Here is a 26,072-nt window from a genome sequence, read left to right as displayed (position 1 = left end):
TGTCAAATCAGTGAAACTTAAGTGAAAATCTTCCAGAACAAGTAACCACAAGTACGCTTACAACTATACCAAAGTACAGTACTTAAGTAAATGTAATTGCTTACTTTTGAATTGTTCTTGACTGTGATAGTATGATATGATACATGCTTTGACTTTTACAGTATGATATCAGCTGTTGCTTTGTGTTAGTGAATGAGTACCTGTTCAGTCAATCCACTTTACTATCTATCGTGTGATCTGTCCAGGGAGAATATCTTTTTATCACAGTGAGGTCAATCATCCTGTAATTTAAGCACAAGACCCTGCTGCCAGAGGATGGAGCTGTTTTCCTTCAAGTAACTCAGGAGTTCCTCAGAGTCAGACACTGATGGAGAGTTGCATTGCATCACCCTCTTAAAATAATTGCCTAAGTCATTTTTTTACAAAAAATATTTTTTGCCTAAATCATCTCCTCATGATGCTGGCCACCTCTGGTAAAATTGCCTACATCCTCAGTTAAACAGATCGTCCCATTCTACCCCTTTAGTATAACTGCCTATGTCAAGAGTGTGACTTTTTTAGTTTTAATTTGCCTAAGTCATTTAATTCTCTCATGTTCCATGTTTGACTGACCTTGTTGTTTGTATGTCAATAGGCATCTGTTGTTATAACTGTTTTGATTAAAGTAGTAAATATCATATATTCAACAAATGGTTCAGTTTTTTGTGTCTCCTGAAAAATCTAAAAAAAATGACTTAGGCGATTATTTTAAGAAGGCGTCGATTTGGCATTAAAATACAAACAGCTCCCTAAAAACAGCCTCGTCAGTGGGCGCTGGTGATGTCAAAGCTGAATGCAGTGTTGTGTTTCTTAGATGCTGAGCAGATGCTGGAGTGTTGCACTGTTCTCATGGCCACTGACTCATATAAGGATCAGATCAGAAGCTTTAACCCTGTTGTACTGTGTGAATCCATGTTTCAGCCGCAAACTCCTTTCTCCAGCATTCAGCCCAAACATCACCATGTGGTTAAATCAGGATCGGCCCATAACGGAGACATTCTACATAAACTAACAACAAAATGTCAATATAAAATTGAATGACAAATTTAGAAAAAATCAGAATGAGTGGAGAAACATGACAAATGCAGATACTTCCAAACAGGGCACGAAGGGTCAATGAGTATTGATGACGATCATGTGCTATGGCCTTTAGAGTCATTAGATCTCAGCCTAATAACACCTATAAGATTTTTGGAACAACATGTTAGACAGGGCCCCTCCAGACTCATGAACATCATGTTCTAACTCTTAATCACAATAGTCATTGCCAGGAAAAGCAGGTTGGGTGGAGTTAAGGATGGCAATTACTGTAAGTGACTTTGGACTTTTAGTCAGCAAGAGGACACCACGGCAGTTATGGCTCTATGATCACACCTCTGTTGACACTCCTCCTAACAACATGTTCATAAAACCTGCAAGCAAAAAATGTAGCTGGGGAATACTTTAGATATCTGTGTTTGCAGGAATTGAACATTTACATGCTTAGGGGAAAAAAATGTGATAATAAGCTAAACCCAGTTCAAAAGTTAAAAATTAACATTTGGAGATTGATACTGTGCTGCTTGTGTAATTAAATTGATTTATGTATATTGTTAGCAACATTTGTGTTGAGCTATCAGAGGAACAAATTTCCCCACAGACATTTTCTTATCATAACAGGAAAAGCACAGGTGTAACTAATAACATTAAGGATGACTGTTTTGTTAAGTAAGCCATGACATTTGTGACAATGAACCAGCATAAACAATACCAAGACCCTGAAACTGAAGCAGCTAAATAAAATTCAGCCAACATTAATAATACTGGTGCTTTTCCCACTGTGACATGTTAAAAGTTCTTCATTGACACAGGCCTATACACTCCACACACCACACTCCACATTACACCTAATAAAAAAAAAAAGTTTAGATTTTTTACATTTAAAATTTAATTAAACACCAAAAAGACCCAGGATTGGGAGGAAAAAATGTTTTATTATTTTTCTTTATGGGATATGTATTCTTAAACGATAATTCTGCTATTTTTCAAGCCTATTTTGTCATGTTTTTGTGTGTAAATGATTGATGTAGTATTGATGCTGTAATGATGTACCCAGCAACCATGAACAGCTGCTGCAATGTAAACAATGGGCAACTGAGTCAGAGTATGTCCACTAAAGTGCTTGTTTTTGCCACAGGTTCACATTGTTATTATAAGTGTCTGACAACATTTTGGGTAGGCTTTCTCCAGAGACAGAACTTTTTGTTATGGAGTAAGATCCTTTCTGTTGAACCAGAAACATCAGTTCATAAAACTACTAGACTCCACTGACAAAAACAGTAATTTTACATTGTAGAACAGCAGGGCAACTTGAATACTGTCGCCTCAGACAATTGTTAATTGTTAACAGTGTTAATTGGGGACTTCTACTTATGTAAAGGATCAGAATACTTGATACTCCAGTGTTGACTGTACTGTTGAGACAAAAACAAGCACTTTAGTAAGGCTTAAAAATACTAAAGTTATCCTTTAACAGTGTTGGACATAACTGGTGTGATTTATGCTGAAAACAATTCCAATTATGTGTTTACGTATATAAAAATGACATTTTTCACCCATGATGACACAGAAGTGTCATGAGAGTTGTGTGTTAATTCAGATTATGATAATGGGATCAAAGTCAACTTGGAGATAAAATAATTTTATAGGCAGTGTTGGGGTACTAGTTTAGTTATCATTAAACTTTAAAAGAAAGTACAAACATTACTTAAGACTTGTATTCTTAAATTGACTGTTTAAAACACAATTTGCTCTGAATGTTCCATCTTTCATGCTATGTTTTTTCTTTCTTCTTTTTCTAACTGTTTAACTGTTCACACCAGGATCATACTATCTCACATGTTATGACGTCTCTAAATCAAAGGTCACCTTATCTTTCATCACACCCTGTTTTATTGGCCGCTATAGTTTCTGATAACACTGTTGTAAGTAGGCTGAACAGCAACATTTTTAGACTTTCTGTCTGTAATGGCTTTAGGCTTCATGGGCACAGGTTCTCCTGTTATGCTGTGTGGACACAGTCATTGGGCCTGTGGAGAATTCACGTCTGTAGAACTTGTCTCAGGGTTAAATGGCGAGTGGTGAAACTGCCATAAATTCATAAAATGTCTGTCAAGGAATGAAGTCTTTGTTCCTCTTTTTCATTAATGCCCCCATCGGTAACTTATTAAGTCTGAGGCTAAGTTTCACATAAGAAACTAGAATCTTCACTGTCCAAACAACATTGTGGCATGAGAATGAAATCAAGTACATATACATTATATTGTGGTAGTACTTTTGTTTTTCATTGTTGTCATAGACATCCTCCATTTCAGTTTTATATGCTGCCAGCAAGGTTGATAAGTTCAGCCAGGAAAACTGTCTACGTGACATCACTCTGTGCCAGTGTGACACATTTTATATTGTCTAATGATAATGATAATAACCTCTGTCAGTAAACTCTTTCCTCTGCTGTTAAACCTTCTTCTTAACTTGGTATCTTCCCTAATTGGTAGAAAGAACAGAGTCTTGACTTGAGTTGAAATCTGCAAATCCAGCACATGGGCTACACATTTATTTATTTATTATCAGTGAGTCCCTGCTGTCAGACACTATTGCTTCCTTTATATGTTTCTCCTCAAATTTGCCTGAGGAAAAACACTGTGCTTTCAGGAACCATTTTAGTAGCCTCCTACTTTTTTGTAATTACACATTTTTAAGCCAAAGGAAGAATTTTTTTATTAACATGATAAACAAATGTACAAATTTATTGTACCATAGGTAAGCTGCAGCTTGTCTTTGTCTTATGTTATAATAAACAGAATATGTTAAGGCTTCATACTGTTAATAAGAAAAACAAGACATTTAAACATGTCACCTTGGGCAAAACATTTTCAGTATTTACAGGTCAAATGATTAATCAGTTTATCCAAAAGATTAGCTGATTATTAGCTGAAAAGGATCATTATTTGCATTTATTTGTTGACTTCATCTCATGTAGTACAACATATTGAAAAAACATGTTTGTTTGAGGACCTGTGAGGATTCAGGAAGTGGTTGCTGAGATAATTGCTGAGACAGAAATCATTTGTCAAACAAGCATTATGGCCAAGTCCCTCTTTTCTTTGGATTTTGTTTGGATGAAATTTGTCCTGCCTAATGTCGTCTCTGTCTTGGCCTTGACTGGCCTTTCTACAGCTCTTATTTCTTTGACCCACTTTCTGGCCATTAACAAAAACAGACAAACTGACAGAGACAGTTATATGTCATGGACGATTTATAAATAGATACATTGTACGCAGACATGGAGAGTGGGCCTTATTTTCTGGGTGGGAAATGTGCTTTAGCAGACAGTCCCGCCCCCTGAGGAGTGGCCAGTGATTAAAACTGGAGGACACCTGAGCCCTCACCATCTAAAGTTTAAGGACACTACAGTCTCTTCCTCTCATAACCTTCACTGGCTTTCTTTCTTTCTTGGGGTGAAGTTTTGACTTTGAGTTCTTTTCCAATGGCTGGAAAACTCCTGGCTTTCCTGGTTGTAGCCCGTCTGGGTAAGTTTTTTATTTTTTAATTTTTTTATTTTAAATCATCATTTTAAAAATTGTTGTAAGTTGTTAGTCTTTGATAGATGAAGTAGTTGAGATGATAAAACTTAATAACTGAATTATAAGAAATCTAGATTGTGTCTTATAATTTCAGGTTTCAATAAGTTTCTATCCAAAGCAAAGACATTTTCAACACACAGCCGATGTTTTTAATAAGTAGTAGATATGAAAGTGATTTTTTAATGGCATTATATGACAATTCCAATGCAGTGATAACCTTGAAATTAAGAAACTGAACGTTACCACTGACAAAACAAAACCTTGGCATAGTTGTCTTCTGTTTTCTTTCTTTCTTTCTTCCTTTCTTTCTTTCTTTTTCTTTTTTAACCTTAGTTCTGTTTCCAAACAAATTCCAAATCCAGATATTCAGCTACTTTTTAAATCCAAATAACTTCTGGATCGGTTTGGTGCGCACACACAAGCAGCTGTAAATATTTGACCAGTGTGTTGATGCAGACGTTCTGCCCTGATCTTATGACCCCGTTGTTTCCCGACCATCCTTTGGACAGCTTTTCCAATCAAGGAAGTCTCTACATCGAGACAAAATCTTTGTGTCTGGTTAATGCCTAACATGAGATTTAAAAGGTAGATGTAGGACCTGTTATTTTCTGAACTGACCTAATTACAGTGAAAGACCTTACCGGTACTTAAAAAAGAAATACATGTACACTGAAAGTATTTTATACCTTTATTTCACTTTATGTCTTTGTTTGATTTGTTTTATTTTAGCCTTTCCACATAAATGTGATATACTGCTTCTTTTTTGTAGTGTGGATGTGATTTACAGTCAACTCTTTTTTTTTTTTTTTTTTTGTCACTCAGACTTTCCTCTCTGAGGGGCCTTGAGTTCGTCCTCCTCATACCACAGTGCAAATGAGTCTAGGATATTGTTTTTAGACTGAAGACAGTTAATCTAATCTAATGATTATGATAATAACTGTAACAACAAAGAAACTAGTGGATTGGTTATTCTGGACTTCTAATTAGTCCTGTTTTTTATTTTCAGGTAAAGGAGAACCACTTCCTGTAAACCCATAAATCATAGTACTGGATCATAAAGCTATATAATATTATCACAGCATATCATTTCATAATGACATGACTGGCTTTGGCTTTTGTTAATAATTTGATGGAGGTAAGCCCACAGCTTTATTATCAAGCAGGGCTGAAGACGTAACTGTCATTTTTTAAAGAGTGATAAGTCATTATATCACCATATCTGGGTAAAGCTGTTAAAAAGTTTTTTGTAGAGTTCATTTTTTTTTGTTGTCTAATTTGATTGTGTCTGATTCATCCACGCCGCCAGCACTTTCTTCATCGACAGGAGCAGTGAATACTACAGTGCCACCCACAACTTTTTCAGTATCAACAATAGAACAGAACACAACAGTAGGAGTAAATTCATCCACAACACCAGGAAATTCTTCAACAACAGCATCAAGTTCGGTCAGTCCATCCACAGAGCTGGTAACCTCTTCTGCACCAACAACCGCCAAGCCAGGTAATTCAACAAGTGTCCAAAATCTGTAATTTCCTCTGTATCTTGGCATTCATTGGTTTTATGTGGTTTTAGGTGCTCACACAATACAGTAAACTCTTATATTGATGTGTGTGTGTTTTTCTTTAACTTTAAAGATTCTTGTGATTTAAACCCATGTGGCCAGGGGAGCACCTGTCAGGATAGTGTGGGCGATGCCTTTGTATGTTTGTGCTTGCCTGGTGATAACTACAATTATGTCAGCAAAAGCTGTGAGACTGGTAAGTATTTGTTTGTATCACTGAGGTTTATACATAGTGTTAATAGTGTTAATCCACCAGAAAGCAGCAATTGAAAGCTTATTTTAATACCAAAGTTACATCCCTGTCGTCCTCTGTGGGATGTAGGAAGACCTAGAAACTGTCTAAAGATGTCAAAATCTACTTACTAGCACCCCCTTAAGTCGACTAATTAATATTAAAAAATACAATGGTAACAATATGTTGCTTTCTGGGTGTTATGTCCAGGAAATTTTCGATGGGAACAGTGACTTCCTGAAGCCCTGTCTTTACCATAAGGTTGCTGGGCAACCAGATTTCAGAGATTTCAGGCTAGCTCTTTGCCTCCTGTTTGAGGCCTTAATGCTAAGCTAACAGGCTGTTGGCTGTAGCTTCATATTTATTGGGACAGGATTTGAGTTCAGTTGCTCTCATCTAACACTCTGCAAGAAAGCAAACAGGCGTATTTCTCAAATCATTGGAGCTGTTCTTTTAAATAAATGGTTTTGACAGGAAAGTATAGAGGCCTACATCTCTCTTTAGATGATATTTTCCTGTTTCAGCCAAAGTTTTCCCTGGACAACTAGGCGTGCCTGGAATAAACTATGAGGAGAATATGAAAGACAAGAACTCACCAGATTTCAAAAACGCAGCACTAACTATTATCAATGAGGTAAGTAATTAGTTATTTCCTGTTTTTATGTGGCTTTGTTGACATTTTTGTAAGCTAGCCTTGGAATACAATGCACACCCATTTGTATGTTTTTAATACACCATACCTATGGCTTGGAGTGACACATATACACATGTTTTGCACATATTTAATTTATTTTAAATTCGCTCCTCAAACCAGCTGACTTTGGCTGGTTGTTATTATCTGGTGCAACATCAAAGAGTAGTATTACTAAATGATTAATAAGTCTTTCCCCATTTTGTCCATTTAAGACATTTAATATTTTTGATGCAGACTATGTTACTACACAGATTCCACCAGAGAGAAATAATCTCAGAAATGAAATTGATCTAAAGTGACTGTAAATTCCCAGACAAATCATGATCTAAACAAAATTATATTTTCTTTCCGCAACACAGGTGAACGCTGTTTTCAACGAAACTGCTGATTACTCTAATTCTACCGTGGTGGAACTCCTGTAAGTCTCAGAATGACAGTGCTGTTTACCATCTGTTTGTCAGCCTATCTGGGCCATATTCCTTATGGTACACATACAGCATATTGCATTCAATAATTGCAGAAGTCAGTCATCAGTAAGTGTGGTTTTTGTCCATTTAGACCTCCACAGAGCAAAGTTGAGTTAAGGTCAGGAGACGGGCTCATTGCATCTATAGAGATCATCTTCAAGACATCTTCTGACATTACAACAGCAGGGGTTAAAGAAAAGATAAAAGCTGCCAGTGGCACAATCAATGGTGGATCTTTCAGTGGTAAGTTTATTACACAAATCGAGTAAATCTGTCTGAACTTCATCTAGTTTGATGAGATTGACCCAATAATATTACAACAAGAAAGATTTCTTATAAATGTTTGGTTTTGTTTTGTCCTATCAAACGATTTTTGGTTTGCAAATTTCACATTTATAGCTGTTGAATGCAGATCTGTCTGTTGCTGTCATGTTTTAAGAGCCACACTCTCTCTCAGAGGTTTTGACCCAGTGATCACTTCACTTAATGTCACATTTTTTGGTTTTTCTTTTGGATTGTGCCTGCTGCATTAACCCACAGTAACACTGTGATGTGAATAATATATACATATATTTCTGCTCTGCAATTATTCTGCAATAATTTTGCATGAATTGCAGACAACTAGTGTTTTCACAAAGCAAAATCTATTAAAAATATTAATCTGCATGACATTTTATAGTTACTTAAGTTAGGTGTACTGAGGCTATCTTGTGTTTCCTTCCTTTAAAGAGACCAACCTCTGCTCTAGGAAAGCCTGTGATGTGACAACTACAAACTGCACACCAACAGAGGGATCTTTTAAATGTGCCTGTTTGGACGACTACATCAAGACCGACTACAGTGACAGAGTGTGCGTTGGTAAGGACATTCAGTGAGTGAAAGAATGACAGGGTGTGTGTGTGTGTGTGTGTGTGTGTGTGTGTGTGTGTGTGTGTGTGTGTGTGTGTGTGTGTGTGTGTGTGTGTGTGAGAGAGAGAGAGAGAGAGAGAGAGAGAGAGAGAGAGAGAGAGAGAGTGTGCATGCTATATAGTAATCTTAATTTAACTAAACTACAACTTGATTCAGTGTTTTCTGCTTTTGCAGCTTGTCCCAGTGGGCAAAAGGCAAAGAATTCTGTTGAATGCGTCCCGTAAGTGCTTACTCTCATAACATGTTCTGATGATTTAACAGTTTCTATCTCCCTCCTACCTACATACATTGATCTGTGTTTGTTGAAACTGTTGGTGTGCATGAAATTGTGAAATTAACTATTATCCTTGTTTTTCAGCTGCTCATTTGGTTATTCTGGCTTGAACTGCAGTGAATGTGAGTATACAGTATGTGTTTACAGTGACAATAATGGCATTTAAAAAATAATGATAATAAACATTTAAAAATCACCATTTGAAAATAGTGATACAAAATTTTATGCACATTAAATGCACATTTAAAAAACAGTTATGCCAATTTGAGGAATGGTAAATAACTTAAGCTGTACAAATAGCATGCCCTCCATTGGAGTAACATTGTCTCCCCAAGTCATGTTCATATAAAACCCATTAACCAGAAAACTCTACTCCTTTAATATCAGTGCAAGGCAAGTAAACTGTAGTTTAAGAAACTGTGTGCTCTTGAAGTTAAATTTTAAAACACTGGGATTGTCAGATTGATGTTGAACTAGAAGCTCTTGAGCCACAGTGGTCTTTACAACAGGATGTTCTGGATGATATTTCAAAAAGCAGACAAGGAGTACTTCACTGAAAAAGCAATGCTCTCTGACATCATTGTTGGATTCACAATGGACAGTTTGATAAAAAAAGATCAAAATTGATACAGTTGAAGCATGTTGCAGAATGACTCCCTCAAAACAAAATATTGATGCAGTAAGAGTCTGAAATCTTTTTTGTTTGTTTGTTTGTTTGTTTTTTTCCCCATTTTCAAACTTGTCTTCAGACCCTGCTGACACTGACTCAGTGACATGAGGCTCTTTATCAGATTTCACACAGCACCCCCTGGTGACACATTATTGTAAAGATAAATAAATAATACTTTGTTAATACAGCGCTTTCAAAAGTTTAAGTGTTTTATATGGTTGAACCAGAATAAAAAGCTTACAAGACTGCAGTTTGATTTTAGAGAAAGTACAATAGGAAAGTGGTTATTTTAGTAATTTCAATAACGTAGCCTTGTTAATGTCCTTGTCATTGTGGGTTTTTTTAGCATGGCAGCTGGTGCTGGTAATCGTTGGCTCTGTGCTCGGGGGGCTGCTCCTCATCGCTCTCATCCTTCTACCTGTAGTGGCACTCAGGTGAGGATTTTTATCTGTTTATTCACCCACTTCTAGTCAGTCATCATTGCCTCTGCCATGTCTGTGCCATCTTCCAGTCTCACTCACATGTTACACATTAACCTTTATGTGACTGAATACATTCATCATGAACCTTTTTTATTGTGACATGGTAGCCTGGTGTTTTCACCCTGTCATTTTATCTTAGACATGAACACATTTTGTGAATAAATTGAACTAAAGAAAAATCTGATAACACAGACCTTCAAAGAAGAGCTCCAAGAAGAATGCAAATGCAGACATCGGGAAGCCTTATGTCAGTCACTCTCCTGCCAAGGCACCATTGGTGAACAGTAACAGCAACTTTGGCAACAGCCAGGCACCCTCAGTTAATGGGTCGGCCTATGGCGGTGCCGCAGTGCCTAGAATCCCAAGGGCCACAACCACCAACCCCTGGGACAACAGGACCAACCTGGAGATGACTCCAAGCAACAGCCGGCAAAACCTGATCCCTGGGGGCAGGAACATGGTGAGCGTATTTGTGTTTGATACACAAAGAGGAGCAATGTGGGAAGGTAGTTAGGTAGTAGTTAGGGTAATCAAAGAAGTATAAAATACAAAGGCAGTTTCCTTAAAGAAGGACAAAAGAAGAAAAAAATGGTGATATACATAAGGAAATAAGGAAATAATAACGTAAGGAAATTTTTCTCCTCCATTACAGCGGCCACATGACGACCAAGATGACATGAACCCATACTCTCAACCTCGACCTCAGAGCAACCTCTATCCTCAGTCACGACCCCAGAACAACCCATATGCCCAGAATCGAGCTCAGATCAACCCATATGCTCAGAGCCAGGGCCAGTCCAATCCTTACTTCACAAACGATGATGGAAGACGGTTCAACTAATGAGAAAACACTACAGTCTATCCCACAGTGACATTTACCTAGAGCAAAAACTTGTTGAAGTTTTGTTGGAAATTTTTCAGAATCACACCCCCCCAACCCCCCACCCCACCCCAAAAAAAGGCAATGTACACCATTTTGATCCCATTAGTGTATGGTAAGAGTTGCATAAACAAAAGCACAATGGTTGCATAAACACTATGCAATGGCTGGGGAAATGTGCATTGATGAATATTATTGTACAGTGGGGCAGTCTTTCATGTCCTTTCATGACATTGATCTGTATAGTGTGAACTCTATTCTGCCTAATTATAAGTGGTCATAAATTATTTCTGTCTTTGCGTCATTAATCTTTGTGAATGTTTGGGATATGTCGATACAATGTGGGTCTTTTCAAACATTTCTCAACATTTTTTTTATTGTCAATCACTTAAAGCATTACTTACTCAACAATATCTAATTATTAAATGGAGTTGAAACTAAAAATTGAGGAGGAGCTGCTTTATATCCTTCTCATCTATGAATTGTTCTGCATGTAAAATATTTGAGGTTTGTGACAAGACTAGTTTATGTCTATGTCTATTTTTCTGTGAATGAGGTGAGTTCATTTTGTTCTAATAAAACTTAATGAGTTCTTATCCACAATCAGGGCCTGTTGGGTCCCTCTGCATATTTTTGGGGTAATTTGTGTGAAATGTTTACTGTATTGAAATTGTTTTATGTTGTAAAACTGAGAGTATATTTTGTTTATGTTTAACCTCTTTCGTGGCTGATTGATACCAAGCTGTTATTCAGCATGAATGAAATAGCAATATTTTGAAACATTTTATCAGGTACTGTGCTAGTTTTGCTTTGTCACTCATAATATCATAAGATATTTTATTTCTTTTCAAAATAAAATTAATTGAACCCTATTTTAAAATGGGTCTTTCTTATGTTTTCTCATTGATTCTTTCACTACAGATAATAATAACTGAGAGGATAGGTCAGTTTGCTGGTTCAGTTTTTAAGGTTAAACTGTAACAATTATGTTACAGTAGTGATCAAAACATTTAAATCCTGAGTGTGATTTACGCACATGGTAATGTCCAACCAGTGTTTTTTGGTCCTACCACTAGAGGGCGCCAAAGTTTGAACAACAGAAACACTTACGACCTTTAGGCAAGTGATGAAGACCTGGTTGCTACTCAGTACACTGCAGTATGGTTTGTGTGTCACAGGATTTATGTGTCTCAGCTTTAACAGGTGGTCTAAAAGAAATGACATTCATTGTGTCCTGTTGAAGGAATGATCCAAATATATTTTGATTTACAAAACAGTAAATCATTGAGTTTTCCTGAAATCGTGTGTGCTTTGGTGAGTAATGTTCTGAGGGTTACTTTTCATGTGTCAGCTTTAAAAGGACTGTAGAAAACTTTGTTTCTCATTAACATGCCATAACAGGGAAACAGTGGCTACATGCACAGCAGGTGTGTCAGCCGGAAAAACACATGATTTTAAGCTCCAGTGATTGGGAACACATGGTTATAAGGAGCAAATCATCTGTGTTACAGGAAGTTAACATCTGATTTACTGAATTACTGATGTGCCCCTTGCCAGAGCAGATGGTCCACATATTATGTAGCTGTGACTGTAGCTTTACTACAGTTTTCTGTCACTCTACTGAGAAGGATAAATGTGAGGGAAATGACTTTTCAATATGCCTTTCACTTATCCACCATTTCCCATTAGTAGAGATTCTTTAGTTTCATTAGTGCTGAAGAGGCCACCTCATATTTTTTTAGTGTGGAGCAATTTGCTTTTGTGCTGTAAAACAATTAAACAATATTGGTGTTGCAAGGTCACAGACTGGTAAAAGCGCAATAAAGAAGCCAGTGGAAGCTGCCAGTCATCAGTTCATCTGATAACTGTAAATACAATAATGTCTCAATAATGTGGCACTGATTTGTTAGTAAAATGCTACACACACCACTAAAACCTATCCATTTGTATAAATAAAATTAAGTAATTATAAATATACCCAAGTGGTTTTAAATATAATCAATGCACAATAAGAAGTATTTGTATAGAACTACCCAGTTGTATTGCCCAGCAACCCCTTCACTGTATGTAATTACAAAGGCACGATCAATAACATTTATTGCAGGGATACTGGATTTGGTTGGTGTCACACACAACCATCATGCCATATTTTTACCATTTAGTCTTCTCTATGAACCAGTGTGTATGTCATGCCAACAACTATAAAATATTCAGATTTCAGTAGTGTCCTTAAAAGTGCCATAGTAGTTTTTTTTAGTTGTAGTTTTTTTATTATTTTTTTTTAAGTAAATACCGTTTCATTTGTGCTGAACTAAACTACTGATATTTTGTACATGGATGCATTTTATATATATATATATATATATATATATATTATATATATATATATATATATATATATATATATTTTTTTTTTTTTTTTTTTTTTTTTTAAAGAAAAAAAGGCACTGTTATAGTCTTTATCAGCCCAGTTTCAACCACAGAGAGTGATCACTTCCTGCCACAGTGTTACACAAAAATGAGTGGTTACTTTTTCTTGCTGATGTAGACAACATACCAACAGGTAAAAGTTAATCTTAGATGAAGTTTATGTAAAGGAGCACGCCATAAAAAGCTGTATTACTCCATGTCACATTATTGGTCTGCTGCTTGCTCCCAGGTTACACATCTCCATCCCAAAGGCACAGTCCTTCTCAGCTCATTTGGGCTAAGAGAGTCAAGGGTGCAGATTTAGCATGAGTGTACACACATTTGTCTAACTAACACCTGAAACACTAGAGAACTGAGGAGGAAGGCTGAGAATTAAATTATGGGCTTTACAGGCCTTCATCTTCTGTCTCTTCTTCTGCTGTCCCAAAGAATTCAACTTGCTGAAGGTATGTGGATAATTTTCATTTGAAAACAACACATTTTCTAGTGACTGATCTGTGAAAGCTAATGGAAAGGCAGGTAATTTTAGAAGAATACAAGTACTAGATTGTGATTAGTGTGTATGAATCATTGGGATTTGCTATTTTGCGCTATTTTGACCAAAATGTTGAGTTTAAATTGGTTTAATCTTTGATCACTGCTTTAATCCTTTTAGCTGCACAGAAATGTGTCAGAGATTCATTTGAATAGTTTGACAAACACTGTGAAAAAAATATTATGCTAATGAAAATCATGTGATTATTGACAATTTTAGCTGTTCTCAGACTGGTCATTTTGACTTTGAAATGGATGCATTGACGTGATGTTAAAATATTGTACACAGGCCATAAGGTAACAGTTTACCTCCTAAACTATATTGAGATTTAGAGGGAAATCCTGAAAAAATGCCATTGTAATTTTACATTGATTAGTAGCCAATGCAAAGTTTTAAGTAGCTTTAAAAATTACAGTGAAGAAAATCCAATTTTTGACTTTTGGTCATTTCATTGAGAGTCCTCACTCTCAATGAAATTTTACAGAAAAGTTATGAATGCACTCACAATACAAAGTACACATCTCTGTGCTGATTCAGACATCTATCATGAAACGTCTGGCTGTATACTCCAAGGTCATAGGATGGACTGTTCATTCACAGTGAAGAATTAACTATCCATTTAAGGCCAAATCACATGTTTTGGGGTTTAAATGCTGCAGCTGTCATAAACATGGTAACTCATTTGTCAAACAAACAGTAAAATACATTGTCTTCTCACTTGAGGTGGCGTGGACATCAGATATTCACAGGTGCAATGTGACCGTCACTGAGAGGACTTTAAACAATGTTAAATGTGCAAATGATTTTTACAGGCAGCCACGTTAGGCCCATAAAAACATTTAATGATGACAGGGCTTTCTGCATCTGTGTGTGTTTACTGCAGGAAGTTGTGGCAGTGGGGAGTTTCAGTGCACCAGTGGACAATGCATAAATATAGAGTGGAGGTGTGATGGAACGAAAGACTGCACAGATGACTCGGATGAGCTAAACTGTCGTAAGTGTTATAAATTCACCACACTGACATATGTTCATTGTCTGGTAAAAATAAAGCTTGGCAGCCTAAATATAATAAAGATAAAACCAATTATTTATGTGTAAACTCATAAATTGTTCTGTTCTTTGTGGCAGCACCTCCATCGTGTACCTCGCAGGAATTTAAGTGTGTGACGAGTGGTGAATGCATTTCAGCAGGATTTGTCTGTGATGGGGAGGAAGACTGCGTTGACGGCTCAGATGAACAAAGAACCTGTGGTATGCAGACTGATTGTTTATGTGCTGCTGTTAAAGAAGAAAAACAGAAATTATGTAGCAGTAAGACATGTATGCTGTGATTTTTCAAAAATTCATGTCCTGAAAATTTGTTCAAAGTGGAGTATATTTGAGCAGTTTAAACAGAAACCTAAGGAGCATCAAAGTGGACACAACAATGCCTGCTCATGTGCAGCCATGAAGAGTAATACCACTAGGTGGCCACATCATCTCAGTATAAAGCTTTAGCCTTTCAGTTTTCATGGAGTTGAAATGAAACTTGCATTATATGTACTCTATGACATATTTCCTTTTAGTAGTTTAGTAGAAAACACTGTAGTTCAAGGTTTTACTGCTTTTATTTCTTGGTATGATTTTGTTCATAGCTCTCCCTGTTACAGTGACAAACACAAGTGATCTATATTACTACGAACAAACATAATAAAATTTTTTTGCATCCCTTCATTCAAGTCAAGAATCTAGCCTTGTTGCTGCATATTTCAAATCACAAAACTGATTCTCCCATGATGTAGCATTTTTGAAATGAAACCCACTCATGTTCTCTTGGTTCAGGTGGACGGACCTGCAGCCCAGACCAGTTCACATGCCAGGAGGGCCAGTGCATCCCTGGCAAATACAGATGTGACCACGTGAGGGACTGTGTGGACAACTCTGACGAGAACAACTGCAGTAAGACTTTTACATATGCTGTGAACTGAGCGTGCTGCACTAGCATTAAAATGTGAAAGTAAGTTTGGTTTTTTGTTGCAGACTATCCAAGTTGCACTGAGAAGACTTGTGCTAATGGGGCCTGTTATAACAACTCTCAGCACTGCAATGGGCTGCAGGACTGCAGGGATGGCTCTGATGAATTCAACTGCAGTGAGTAGACGAGACTCACACAAAACCTCAGTGTGTCACTGGCAGTAGTGGAATAGTGGAATGTCAGATACACTGAAGAAAAATCTATGCAGTATTACTTCTCCCTATAAATTTAACTCTATAAAATAAACATTTGCATATACGAGCCTTGCTTCATCATGATTTAGCTGACCCAGGAATTGAAGCTCAATCTGCTGTTGCACAGGTTGAAGTTGCCTCAGCCACTTAGAAGCTGTTTGGGTTTCAATAATCAACACATTGTTTTACCTCTTGTAAATGCAGCCGCTGTGTTTTGTTTTCAGCAACTCAGCACTGTCCCATCCACCAGTATCAGTGTGCAAACGGCTACTGTATTCCACATTCCTTTGTATGTGACCACTGGGATGACTGTGGGGACAACAGCGATGAACAAGACTGTGGTAAGAATACATGTCAAAGTACTGGCTGTTGAGTTGATGAAGTTAAGTTGTGAAAAGCCCAACCTGTTAGCCAAACATAAAGGGAGGTCCTGAACAGGCACTCAAACAAATTAGTTGTAGTGTAAAGGAAGATATGTAGGTCTTAAACCTGAATAAGTGTGAGTTCTATCTGTTTATTCATCAGCATACCCGAGCTGTAGCGGCAGTGAGTTCACTTGCTCCAGTGGTCGCTGTATTCCTCAGAAATGGGTGTGTGACAAGTTTAATGACTGTGGGGACTACAGTGACGAGAAAGGATGTGGTGAGTAATTTTAAAACACTGTATAAGCTCAAGTCATGTTTATATACCTGAGAAGTTTTATCAAAAACTGAAGAAAGAGATGTATATGTTTTGGAGACTGGTTCCCCAACATGGCATTTCTGGGGGTTTTTAGATAGCAACTCTCGAGACTGTTACCCTGGTGAGTGGGGATGCCCGGGCTCAACAGTGTGTATAGCAATGGGCAAAGTGTGTGACGGCAAACCTGACTGTCCTGGAGGAACAGATGAGACCAACTCCACAGCACAGCAAACCTGCAGTAAGTCACATAGATTTTTTCACATGGGTCTGAGAAATCTACACGTATGGCTTCCACACTAAACCACAAAAACCTGTAGTAATGCTGCTATGTGCAGACATTATATTTGTCTCTGTGCCTACAGTGAACTGAATTCAAATGAACTGAATTAAATGTTGCCTAAGTGAGAGAGATCTGGTCAAATTGCAGCACGTTCATAGGGCTATAAATGTAGGGGTGAGGGTTTTAGACGTTATAGTGTGTTGTACTCATAAATGTTCCTCAGAAGTCAGCTGATGAGGCTGTTACATAACCATAACTTTCTGCCTAACACACACACACACCTAGTTAAAATTTTTTATAATTTTTTTTTGTGGTGATTTTCAGTTGATGATGGCTGTAATGCTGGTCACGATTTTGATCACAAAGTTCTGGCAGAGAGGCCACCTAGATGATGATGATTACATGTAGAAACCTTAAATGACCTGACCTAGATTGGACAATGTTGGTTTCTTGAATTTTTACACACAGGCCTGGATCAGTGCTCCACCTTGAGCTGTGAGTACCTCTGCCATCCATCTCCTCAAGGAGGTGTTTGCTACTGCCCAGATGGCTTTGTTGTGGCCAATGACAGTCGTTCCTGTGTGGGTAAGTGCCACAGATCAGTCTTTTTTTTTTTTTCTTTTTTTTTTAGCCTTTTGTCAGTCTTGAAAAGCTAAATATCACTGGCTTAACTTCACAGTACTCTGGTTGCTAATTACTGGTAGTTTTCTTCACCATAATGCCTAAAACATGTTTAATCTTTTGCCCAGACTACAATGACTGTCAGATCTGGGGGATCTGCGACCAGCTGTGTGAAGATCGTCCTGGGACGCACCACTGTAGCTGTGCTGATGGATACTTCTTGGAGCAGGGTCATGTGTGTAAAGCCAACGTGTCAGGTACAGAGAGTCATTATTATATAAATATGCAAGAAATTAATATGAAATGAATTCACCACTGAGGTCTTGTAATTGTATTTTCCAGCTGGAATGCCACAGATCATTTTCACAAATGGGGGTGAGGTGATGATGGCTGATGTACACGGGCGCTTCGTCAGAACTTTGATACCCGCCCAGGGCAAAGGTTACGCTGTTGGGGTGGCCTACCACTGGCACAGTGACAAAGTCTTCTGGAGTGACACGTATACCAAAAAGGTGAGTCTGGTTCATTGTCTGGTGACAGATTTCTTTCTCCTTTACCTTTGTTATAGCCTCTTTATGTGATTGCAAAACACAAGGTACCTGCGTATCTGAACTGCACTGCTACTTTGAAACTCTGCTGAAGCAGCTGTGGCTTATATGCATTTCTCAAGGGCACAAAAGCAGCAGCTGAATTGAAGATTCATCCCAAACCCTTTCTTCTTTTTGCAAGGTATATTCTGCCAACTACAATGGGGAAAATATCAAGGAAATTCTGACTGCTGCAGTCCAAAGTGTCCAGAACCTTGCTGTGGACTGGATCAACTTCAAACTCTATGTCCTAGAGGCCATGGTGGAGCGCATCGACATGTGCGACTTTGATGGAGGGAATCGGGTCACACTGGTAGCTGAAAACCTGCATTCGCCTCATGGCCTCGCCCTGGACCCTACAGTGGGGTGGGTTTAAAATGCATTAGTCTTGAAGAGCTGCTTCCAAAGCTGCTGAGAATTTCTGATGAATCCTGTTAAAGAACTCTGTAATTCTATTAGTGTTTTTTGTTTGTTTGCAGCTATATGTTCTTCACAGACATGGGCATTAACAGTGAGATGATGAAGCTCGAACGTGCCTTCATGGACGGCAGCAATCGCTTAGAGCTAGTGAAGAGCAGGCTCGGAACTCCAACAGGAATTACCCTTGATATTGTCACCAAGAGGGTCTACTGGTCAGACAGTCACTTTGACACTGTGGAGACTGTCACCTACAATGGTTTGGACAGGTAAAGCTTGGAATGAAAATGTTGTCAGTCTTTAAAGATTTGATGTATGCATCCATGTTGTGCCCTCATGGCTGATCTGTGGTGTGTGCCATAACTCAGGAAAATCGTCCTCAACGGTGGAACCCAGGCTCCACATCCTTTTGGAATCGCTGTGTTTGAAAACCACGTGTTCTTCACTGACTGGACCAAGATGGGTTTAGTGAGAGCCAACCGGTTCAATGGCAGCAACCCAGCACTCCTCTATCGTACTGCAAAGAGGCCCGGCCATGTTGCAGTCTCACATCCTGTCCTGCAACCTGTTGGTAAGGAAGCGCCCTTCTAATCATCCTCCATCCTTTTTGTTGAACACTCTAGCTCTCCAGGTCTCGTCCATTATGTCTGCAAAGTCAGACTACAATAAGCTGTGATGTCTTACAGTGATGAACCCATGTGGCAGACACAACGGTGGCTGTCAGCACATATGTGTCTTAAGTCACCGCACCGACAATGATGGTCTGGGCTTCCGCTGCAAGTGTCGCCATGGTTACGACCTGCAGTCTGACCGCCGGACGTGCTTTAGTGAGTTTCCTTTGATGACATGATTTGTAAAGTTAAATATTTTACATGTTCTGCTGTCAGATATTCATCTTTTTATTAAATTGTTTCAAGAGTCTGATTACCTACTCGTAACCACTGTCACTCACTCTCTGAACAGAGGTGAAGGACTATTTGTTGTTGGCCACCTCTCTTGGGGTGCGAGGAATCCCACTGAACTTATCCCTCCAGGAGGACATCACACTACCCCTGACAGGGCTTGGAACCTCCTTCTCTGGCTCTGCTGTTGAGTTTGACGGCAAAGAGGAGACCATTTTCTACAATGACAGGTCCAGAGGCCTTGTCTACAAGTCAAACATTAATGGCACTGGTGAGTTTTTACTGAATTTGTGTAGAGGGGCACCAATACTGAAGAAAAAATTGCTTCTGTAGTGCAAGATGAATTCTTACGATAACTTGTTACACTTAAATCATAGCACTTTGTCTTTCAAAGCTCTGTTCACAATCTTCTGTCACACCTCACTATACTGACTTTCTTTACGCTTTCTCAGTCCAAGAGATTTTGACAGGCTACAGAGTGGGAACGATTGATGCCATGGCTTATGACTGTACCTCCAAAGTGTTGTTTTGGACCACCAGTACCTACAAAGTAGTGGCAGCCTTCAGAATCACAGACAAATCCAGACGAGACATTGTAACTGGACTGAGAAACCCAAAAGGAATTGCAGTGCATCCTAATGCGGGGTGAGAGCTCAAATTTATTATGTACAAGATACTAAAGAGTGACTGGGTTAGCTTGTGAATTACACATTACAGTTATAATCCATAAAACGACCTCAGGGTTAAGTGATTTCATTATATTTTATTTTTGACTAACAATAAACAGACACGTCCTCTTGTTTGTTTGATCAAATGTTGACAGCTACTTGTTCTGGTCTGACTGGTACCGTCCAGCAGTCATCATGAGAGGCTACACCGACGGCAGCAACGCTATTCCTCTGGTCAACACAACACTGGGATGGCCATATGGGCTCTCTGTGGACTACACGTAAGTGATATTAATCGATTTCTGCAAGTGATTCAAGGGATAAAATACTGAGTGTATTTTGTGTGGATTATCCCTTTGTATCCACTGATTAATTACTTGTGACCGGTCATTGACAGGATGGACAGGCTGTACTGGGTGGATTCTGTCTTGGACCAGATCGGTCACATCAGCATTGAAGGCAATGACAGACAGACGTTTACAGATATCGGCCAGATCACTCAACCCTACTCTTTGACAATTTATTCAGGTCGGTTTCTTAGCCTCTCCTCATGACTCCCTCTTACTCAAGCACACCTCTATTACACATATGCCATATTCAAATTGTACATGGTATTGTTCAGGTTTATCTGCAGCTTTGACACAGTAAAACCTCCAAATGCCTGAACTGTCTTATCCCTCAGATTATCTGCATTCAGACCAAAACAGGACAGAGGATTATTTAAATTAATGTAATGCCATAATATCATTGTATCCCATCAAGAACTTTAATTCTCAATACTATAAACAAGTGATAAATCCTTTCCTCTCTGCCATATGGGAATGCTGTGTATAATACCTTTGTTCATGTTGACAACAGAGTCCAACTTTCTTTGACTGTTTATATATTGTCATGTAGATTACCTGTATGTGTCTGATACACGGACCAGAGCAATATTCGAGATGAGGAAGAGGGATGGAGGAGGAAACATTATGATCAGACAAGGAGTCAGCGGCATCATGAACATTAAGGCCTACATGGCTGACCTTCACGGCTGTAAGTTCACACAGACAAAGGCATTGGAGTGTACAAAGAGTTTAACACTCCAGTACTAAAGCAGCTGATGTGGAGTGGTTAAATATATCCATGTAACATTCTCAAAACCAGAATAAACAATGACTGCAGGGCCAGGGCAATAGCATATCAATAAGATGGATAATCTATAAACCCACTGACTGCTTCTTTGTTGCCCTCCTGACAGCGATGACCAGCCAGTGCAATTTAGTGCCAAACGGGCGCTGCAGCCACTTCTGTTTCCCGACTCCCTCCTACAGTCGAGTATGTGGCTGCCCGTACGGCATGAAACTTCAGGCCAATCAGAGGGACTGCATCAAGGACGATTCTGTCGTCCCACCTGACAACATCTGCGGCGACAACGCCTTTGAGTGTGACGAAGGACGGTGCAGGCCCAACTCCTTCCGCTGTGATGGGATTGTTGATTGCGTGGATAAGACTGATGAGGCCAACTGCACAGATACAGGTGAGTTTACCAAAATGCATGTGTTTGTTTAGTAATAACTGAGCAAACAGGTTGTATTAATTCAGGTGCCTGCCTCGTATGTCTTCACCAGGGGCGACCTGCTCTCCGCGAGCGTTCACCTGCAACAACAAGCACTGCATCCTGTCCAGCTGGCGCTGTGACGGCATGGATGACTGCGGCGACGGCTCTGATGAAGTGAACTGTCCCACTCGTCTCCCTACCACCTGTGCGGCCAATTACTTCACCTGCGATAACAACAGGTGTATTTCTAAAGCATGGCTGTGTGACGGTGACAATGACTGCGGTGATGGCTCTGATGAACACAACTGCAGTAAGTTTGGGGCTGTCAGTTCATTACCACTTCACTGATTGCACTTAATGAAATGTTTCACAAGCAAGTATCATCTCAGGAAAACATTTACGGGAAAAAAACATCTGTGCTTGGCAGATTCAACCATTACTACGTGCCCCCCTTCCTACTTCCTGTGTCCTGACCACCGCTGCATCTTCAATTCGTACGTCTGTGATGGAGACCAGGACTGCCTGGATGGATCTGATGAGAAAGACTGTGGTAGGACTCACTATAACGTTACTACTCTGTTTTATTTATGTTTATTATTTATGTATGGCAGGACACTTTCTTTCCTAATATATGTTTTCAATGTTTGCTTCAGCATGAAACAGATATGTTTTCTTTTCTTTTCCCTCTTTATTTTTCTTCTTCACTTTAAGAGTTTGCCTGTGCCTCCTATGAGTTTGCCTGTGCCAGCGGGGACCAGTGTGTCAGCTCCAGATATCAGTGTGATGGAGTGTTTGACTGCAGGGACCATTCTGATGAACGAGACTGTCGTAAGCTGGCAATGCTGACTTAAGCTTTATATTACAAAATTAACTGTGCCAGTTCTGTTAATTAGTGCTGTAATTATGATTGACTGCACCACTGCAACACATTTTATTGTTGGTCTTGTCATAAAAATGCCATTGATGTGAATCAATGAAAATGCTAATTAGTAAACATTAACACCTCTGTCTTGATGCTTAGTGGTTCATCTTTTTGTTGGTGAGTTACTGAAATTTCTCAGAGAAAGCCACCACAGTTTCAGTCATTTTTAACTATCTGTGGCCCCCCACAGCCACTCGAGGTCCAGGCCTCTGCCACAATGATGAATTCCAATGTCAGACTGATGGTTTCTGCCTCCCGGGCGAGTGGGAGTGCGATGGCCACCCGGACTGCGAGGATGGATCAGATGAACACAACTCCTGCCCCCCCATCACCTGCAGATCCAGCTACTTCCAGTGTGACAACAAGATGTGCATCCCGAGAAGTTGGCTGTGTGATGGCAACAATGACTGCCGGGACATGAGTGATGAACAGAACTGCCCCACCCCTCCATATAGCTGCCCATCTGGACAGTGGTTGTGCCCCACTGACCAGGTGTGCATCGACCTGGACAAGGTGTGCAACGGCCAGAGGGACTGCCCCAATGGAGCAGACGAGTCACCTATCTGCAGTAAGTTCATTGGTATAAATAGGGTTGACAAAATCACTGAAATACCTGTTAGTTTAATGCAACACAGTTCAACAAGAACACAAACTGCACTCTTCAAAACAATGACGTTGAAGCTATCGAAGACCATTTGACTTAACAGGCATATAAGATACAGGCACAGAGCCCCTGGACCAGAACCACTGTATGAAGTGTTGTAATGTTTCTTGTTTTTAATTTCACAAAGAGCCAAAAAGAGATACAAAAGATGGCATAAAACAACTAAAAAGAGATGCGAAATAACAATAACAGATGCAAATGGCCAAGAAATTGACATGAAACAACTAACAAGATACTACTCTCTGCTAACTCAATGTTATGTCATTTCACAAAGACCAAGATGACTGTGCATTGAACAATGGGGGCTGCAGTCACGGCTGTGTCCAAGGACCTTTTGGGGCTCAATGCACCTGTCCACCAGGATTTCAGCTCAACGACTCCAAGACCTGTGAGGACATCAACGAGTGTCTGATCCCTGGCTTCTGCAGCCAGCAGTGCTACAACGAGAGAGGAAGCTTCAGGTGCTACTGCTCAGACGGTTACCTCCTAGAGCCAGATGGACCGCACCTGCAAAGCTACAGGTTAGCAAGAATCACATTAGCTGCAGTTAAACAGTACTGAAATGTTGTATTATCAAGATAAAATAGTATGGCAAAGAGGAAGATGTCAGATAAGATTCTAGTATTTAATTAAACAAGATATTTTTCTGCATTTCAGACCCACTAGCAGCTGTACTTCTGGTTACCAAGCGCAGCCAGATCATCGCCAACCGGATAAACATGAGACCACCCCAGATGCATCCAGTGATCAGTGGTTCGAGCATCGTGACTGTAGACTTTGATCGTGCGACCTCCAGAATCTACTGGGCTGATGCCTCACAGAAAAAGATATGGAGCGCCTACCAGAACGGCACAGACAGACGAGAAGTAAGAAAAATGACCCAACAGATGCATTAAATCACAACTGTGCAATATTCTCATGATGGTCGGTATTAAATGTGTTTGCAATGTTTCTGGTATACAAGGTGTTCTCTACTGGTCTGATGGTACCAGAGACTATAGCTGTGGACTGGGTGGGCCGAAACCTTTATTGGACTGACTCTGTCATGGAGACCATTGAGGTGTCCACTCTGGACGGTCGCTTCCGCAAAGTTCTCCTCTCTAAGAATGTTACCAGCCCCCGCGGACTGGTTCTGGACCCCCGCAACCAGTAAAACATAACTTTCTCTTTTTTAATTTTTACTGTATATTTAGCTCCATATTTCTTCATACATTGTTGTCTTTCAACATCTCCTTCCCATTATTCCCAGCACCAACTTGATGTTCTGGTCAGACTGGGGTCAGAACCCCAGGATTGAACGGGCCGACATGGATGGAGCCATGAGACGAGTCATTGTCAGCACCAAACTGTACTGGCCCAACGGCCTGGCCTTGGACTACACCACGCGAAGGGTCTACTTTGCTGACGCCTACCTCAAATATATTGACTACTGTGACTATAATGGAAACAACCGCCATCAGGTCATGGCAAGTGACATGGTAGGTTTGGTGTGATTCTGTTATTTAAGAAAAAAGCTAAATGTCATAAATATATCAACACACTATGAGTCAGGGTGGTGCAGAGAAGGAGCCCTTGAGCTTCAAATGAAGTCTAAAAAAAGACTCACCCCCACCTCACACCAGGTTCTCCAGCACCCACATGGTATGACCATCTTCGAGGACAACGTCTACTGGTCAGAGCGCTACACCAGCAAGGTGATGAGGACGAACAAGTTTCACGGTGGCAACGTCACCACTCTGATGAGCAGTGTCTACCAACCCATGGGCATCGTCATGGACCATCCCATCAAACAACCCATGGGTATTTTCCAATTAAACAGCAAATCTAACTTTTGTACTAATAATTTCAGAATGACATATGGGAAAGTATGTTGAAGTGGTGCGTCACATGTCGTATTAAGTCTGACTGAAGGTGACATTGTGGTTTTGTATTTAGCCATCAACCCATGCAGAGAACACCTGTGCAGTCAGCTGTGCCTGCTGTCAGGCCTGAGACCCAGGTACTACACCTGCCACTGTCAGTCTGGCTGGAGGCTCGATGCTGATAAACGCACCTGTATCAAAGGTAGATGTTTAATAGTAGCTTTTATTTTTATCATTATTATTTTTTACAGTGCTCTCAGCTCTAACATTCACAGCATTTAACACAGCTTAGCACAACTTTCTGTGAGTATTGTGTTCATCTCATCTTGTTCTGTTGTAGATGACACTCCCTTCTTAATGGTGGTGAGAGATTCAGTGATTTTTGGCATTCCTCTGGACCCCGCTGACCCCTCCAACAATGCAATGGCTCCTGTGTCTGGAATCAGCCAGGGGCGGGACATTGACTTTGATGACCAGGAGCAGTTTGTCTACTGGGTGCAGGGCACTGTGAGTGGAGGTCTTAAATTGAGCATTGGATACTGCTACATGCTTTTATGATATATAATGAACTTCCTGTGATACAAGGATAGCCTTTGATTTAATTGTGTACAAGTAATTGAGTAAATCATATCCCATCATCATTTTGCTCAACATCAGGGTTCCATTTGGCGAGTGAAAACCAGCGGTACCAACAGGTCTGAGTTTGCTCCAGCTGCTTTCATGGGCTCACCATCTGGACTGGCTTTTGATTGGATTACCCGAATAATGTATTACACCAATCCCACTGTTAAAGCCATAGAGGTGAGCTCCCTTCGAGACAAAAATAGAGTGTCAAAACTATCATCAGCTGACTAAATGTGCATATGATATATTATCGCTACTTTTTTCTGTCAGTTTTTATCACAGTTTCTGTTTTTGTTTTGT

At 39.6% G+C, this 26,072-nt stretch overlaps 2 protein-coding genes across 2 annotated transcripts in view; both read left to right on the top strand.

The window, feature by feature from the left end:
* Window positions 1-4,450: 4,450 nt before the first annotated feature.
* muc13b (mucin 13b, cell surface associated) lies at window positions 4,451-11,703 on the top strand. Its single transcript, XM_018661601.2, has 12 exons — window positions 4,451-4,607; window positions 5,968-6,162; window positions 6,297-6,419; window positions 6,980-7,089; window positions 7,509-7,567; window positions 7,708-7,859; window positions 8,346-8,474; window positions 8,700-8,745; window positions 8,884-8,921; window positions 9,816-9,903; window positions 10,144-10,411; window positions 10,604-11,703. Exons 1-12 carry the CDS (start codon window positions 4,565-4,567, stop codon window positions 10,790-10,792), a joined length of 1,440 nt encoding a protein of 479 aa, XP_018517117.1. The 5' UTR covers window positions 4,451-4,564; the 3' UTR covers window positions 10,793-11,703.
* A 1,778-nt stretch (window positions 11,704-13,481) lies between these two features.
* Window positions 13,482-26,072, top strand: part of lrp2b (low density lipoprotein receptor-related protein 2b) — a 35,141-nt gene continuing 22,550 nt past the window's right edge. The window contains 34 exon segments of the mRNA XM_018661607.2: window positions 13,482-13,707; window positions 14,680-14,790; window positions 14,925-15,047; window positions 15,618-15,734; window positions 15,816-15,926; window positions 16,229-16,345; window positions 16,530-16,646; window positions 16,780-16,923; window positions 17,434-17,550; window positions 17,715-17,843; window positions 17,929-18,098; window positions 18,316-18,539; window positions 18,653-18,859; window positions 18,959-19,161; window positions 19,277-19,417; window positions 19,554-19,763; window positions 19,945-20,137; window positions 20,316-20,441; window positions 20,558-20,688; window positions 21,058-21,195; window positions 21,401-21,679; window positions 21,771-22,010; window positions 22,128-22,250; window positions 22,412-22,528; window positions 22,813-23,190; window positions 23,561-23,784; window positions 23,786-23,807; window positions 23,944-24,152; window positions 24,251-24,435; window positions 24,536-24,764; window positions 24,909-25,086; window positions 25,222-25,350; window positions 25,489-25,655; window positions 25,806-25,949. Coding sequence (XP_018517123.2) covers window positions 13,641-13,707; window positions 14,680-14,790; window positions 14,925-15,047; window positions 15,618-15,734; window positions 15,816-15,926; window positions 16,229-16,345; window positions 16,530-16,646; window positions 16,780-16,923; window positions 17,434-17,550; window positions 17,715-17,843; window positions 17,929-18,098; window positions 18,316-18,539; window positions 18,653-18,859; window positions 18,959-19,161; window positions 19,277-19,417; window positions 19,554-19,763; window positions 19,945-20,137; window positions 20,316-20,441; window positions 20,558-20,688; window positions 21,058-21,195; window positions 21,401-21,679; window positions 21,771-22,010; window positions 22,128-22,250; window positions 22,412-22,528; window positions 22,813-23,190; window positions 23,561-23,784; window positions 23,786-23,807; window positions 23,944-24,152; window positions 24,251-24,435; window positions 24,536-24,764; window positions 24,909-25,086; window positions 25,222-25,350; window positions 25,489-25,655; window positions 25,806-25,949 — 5,520 coding nt within the window. The 5' untranslated portion in view covers window positions 13,482-13,640.

Source organism: Lates calcarifer, linkage group LG23 (assembly GCF_001640805.2).
Source record: "Lates calcarifer isolate ASB-BC8 linkage group LG23, TLL_Latcal_v3, whole genome shotgun sequence".
NCBI lineage: Eukaryota > Metazoa > Chordata > Actinopteri > Centropomidae > Lates > Lates calcarifer.
This window is presented reverse-complemented; position numbering and strand designations above follow the sequence as displayed.

Bases quoted from the DNA above. Each gene is read 5' to 3' on its own strand.
- muc13b (XM_018661601.2), top strand. From the start codon at position 4,565: ATGGCTGGAAAACTCCTGGCTTTCCTGGTTGTAGCCCGTCTGG. The intron at 7,568-7,707 runs GTAAGTCTCAGA...TTGTCCATTTAG, and splicing joins TCTACCGTGGTGGAACTCCT to ACCTCCACAGAGCAAAGTTG. The intron at 8,475-8,699 runs GTAAGGACATTC...CTGCTTTTGCAG, and splicing joins CAGTGACAGAGTGTGCGTTG to CTTGTCCCAGTGGGCAAAAG.